A 2731-nucleotide genomic window follows, 5' to 3' on the forward strand; every position below is an offset into this window, starting at 1 on the left:
ACGCCGCACCGCCCGCTCACGGCGACCCCGCTTGGCAGCCTCCTTCTGCAACATTACCTGTTCGCAGAAGGCGATGGCTGCCGCCCATTTTCTCTGGCTCTCCAGCATTGCCCCAACTAAGCTGGAGAGAGCGAGGTCGCGACCAACTTCCCTTCTTAGGACTCGGCGCAGCACTGAAAAGGCGGGGCATACATTGCGCTCGTCTGCCTCGACGGAGTTAGCTTGGGCGGCGTCAAAAATATTGTGGAACTGGCATCCCCTCAGAACAATACAACGTTCTGCCTCTACCCAAGCAGGAGTGGGGGCCTGATAAGAGGGCAAGAGGCTCCGACGGCCTTGGCAGATCTGCAATGGAGACGGTGACCATATCCGGCAACGGGCAGTCATACGCGGAAATTCTGCGCTCCGTCAAAAAAAGCGTGGACATAAGCCGAGAGGAGGTAAACATCGCCGCCGTCAAGTTCAATCAGAGAGGGTAATAGAGGTAAGGCAACTGGCTTCTCCACTATAATAAACCAGAAGATTGCAGGTGTCAGGGCGAAGGTGTCAACACGGAACTCCAAGACCCTCCACCTGAAGGGACTGGACGGGGACGCCACCCGCGAGGACATCCGAGAAGCACTCTCCAAGATCCTGGGTCCCAAGGTGGATGCGCAGGAGCTCCAAGTTAAGGCCCTACGGCCGGGTTAAGCAGGCAGTCAGAACGCCACCATCATCATCACGGCGGAGAGCGCCACCAAACTTCTAAATGCAAAGCGCTTTAGAGTGGGCTGGGGCCTCTGCCGGGTGGTGGAGCGCACTGACGTCGTCCAGTGCTTTAGATGCCGGGAGTACGGCCACCGCAGCACTACGTGCAGAAACGCGAACCGGTCAAAATGCTGCCACAAGTGCTGGGACCCTGACCACGAGGAAAAGACCTGCACGAAAGAGGAAAAGTGCCTAATCTGCGACACTCAGGGCCATAGAGCGGGTGACCGTAACCGCTCGGCATTCAGTAAGGCACTCGCTGAGGCGCGGGAGAAAAGCAAAAACCAAAGCAGGAAGGAGAAGGGACCCAAGGAGAAGCAGCTCGCCGAAGGCACCAGGAGAGCCTTCAGGACGCAAAAGCCTGCAGAGACAACCAGCCGGGACAAAGCCTCGGATCCAGAAAACACGGGAAACATAGATGTCACCCGAGCGAAGACAGCGAATGCCGACGCCAGCGGCCCACTCCCGACCCCCATGGAAATCGAGCAGGACCAGGCGCTAACTCCAGCCGACCCGACTCAAGGGACAGAGAAAACGCCCGTGGCAAGGGTGACGCTGATTGACAGAAGTGCCTCGGAAATCTTCAGGGAAGACTCCCCCGAGAAGCACCCAACCCCCAGCATGGGAGGTCGATCCAAGAAGCACGAGAGTAGCAGCAACTGCAACAAGGAACAGACCGGATATCACTAACGCATGCACAAACAACAACAGCTAACACGACACACTCTCAACAGCTAATACCCGTAGCAATGGCAAACACCCACAACCGCACAAACCAAAAGGGCAGGAAGAGAAAAGAGGACACACATTTAAACATACTACAGATCAACTTAAACCACTGCAGGCTAGCCCACAACCTGCTGCAACAGAACGCGGTCGACTGGGAAATAGACGCAGCCATCTGGATAACCGAAAGGGCCGCCATGAGGTTGGCCCCCATACAACTCCTGGCCAGTGCGGACGGATACGTGGCGGTTCGGATCAGTGATATCACTGTAGTGAGCCGCTACTATTCGCCGAACATACGCCTGGACGCCTTCGTGACCCACCTACAACATCTGGACGACCTGATGGGCATACTGTACCACAACCATACGATCGTAGCCGGAAACTTCAACGCGAAATCACCAGCATGGGGCTCTGCTGAGACGAGCTCACGGGGCACAGCCGCCCTCGAAATAGCCAATCGCGTCCGGATCTGCCCGGTCGTCAGCAAGGAAGGGCACACCTACAATAGAAACGGGCGGCACTCGCTGATTGATATCATGCTCTGTGGTAGGTCCGTGCTCCGGAGACTTGCCTCAAGCACCATCCTGAACACGGAAACCGCCTCAGACCACCTATACATAAGATACGTGCTCACCAACAACACCACAAGTTGCGGAGAAGTGCCTTGGTCGGGAGTGGTCGACGTGGACAGATTTTTCACGCTCTACAACGCGACTGCGACGCTGACCTCCCCTTTTCGCATAGAAACAGCGGCGGACATCGACAGTTACATTAAGTTACTGAGGGAGCTCGTCGAGAAATCTATTCGGCCCCAATACCAGGCATCACACAGGCGTGGTGGTGGACGCCCGAGGTCGAGGCAGCAAGGCGGGCCGTAATTAGGAGCAGAAGATGACTCCAGAGAGCCAGGAAGAAGGGTTCAGCTCCCGGGATCGAGCTCTCCAGAGCCATCTACCTAACGCTCAAAAGAGACCTGAAATGGACCATTCAGGCCTCAAAGAACGCAGCCTGGAAGAGGTTTTTAGTTATGAGTTGTGTTCTTGTAAATAACTGGTGCGTGCGGTGTAATTACTAACTTTATTTGATAAGTTGCGTAGAATCACTTTAGGGTAGCGTGACGCCGTAGCAAGAGAGGTATGAGAGGTATGAGAGGTATGAGGGTGAGCGTCTCACTGCTGCTCTTTTTATATTATCCTGTTTGCCCCCGGCAAGGGCTCTGGACACCCCCTGATTGGTTGACCCGCGAATGGGTTTT

At 55.5% G+C, this 2731-nt stretch overlaps 1 protein-coding gene across 1 annotated transcript; it reads left to right on the forward strand.

The window, feature by feature from the left end:
* Positions 1-1496: 1496 nt before the first annotated feature.
* On the forward strand, positions 1497-2354 carry LOC143261152 (uncharacterized). The gene has a single exon (XM_076527758.1). It carries the CDS (start codon positions 1497-1499, stop codon positions 2352-2354), a length of 858 nt encoding a protein of 285 aa, XP_076383873.1.
* Positions 2355-2731: the final 377 nt, after the last annotated feature.

Source organism: Megalopta genalis, unplaced genomic scaffold, assembly GCF_051020955.1.
Source record: "Megalopta genalis isolate 19385.01 unplaced genomic scaffold, iyMegGena1_principal scaffold0038, whole genome shotgun sequence".
NCBI lineage: Eukaryota > Metazoa > Arthropoda > Insecta > Hymenoptera > Halictidae > Megalopta > Megalopta genalis.

Bases quoted from the DNA above. Each gene is read 5' to 3' on its own strand.
- LOC143261152 (XM_076527758.1), top strand. From the start codon at position 1,497: ATGGCAAACACCCACAACCGCACAAACCAAAAGGGCAGGAAGAGAAAA.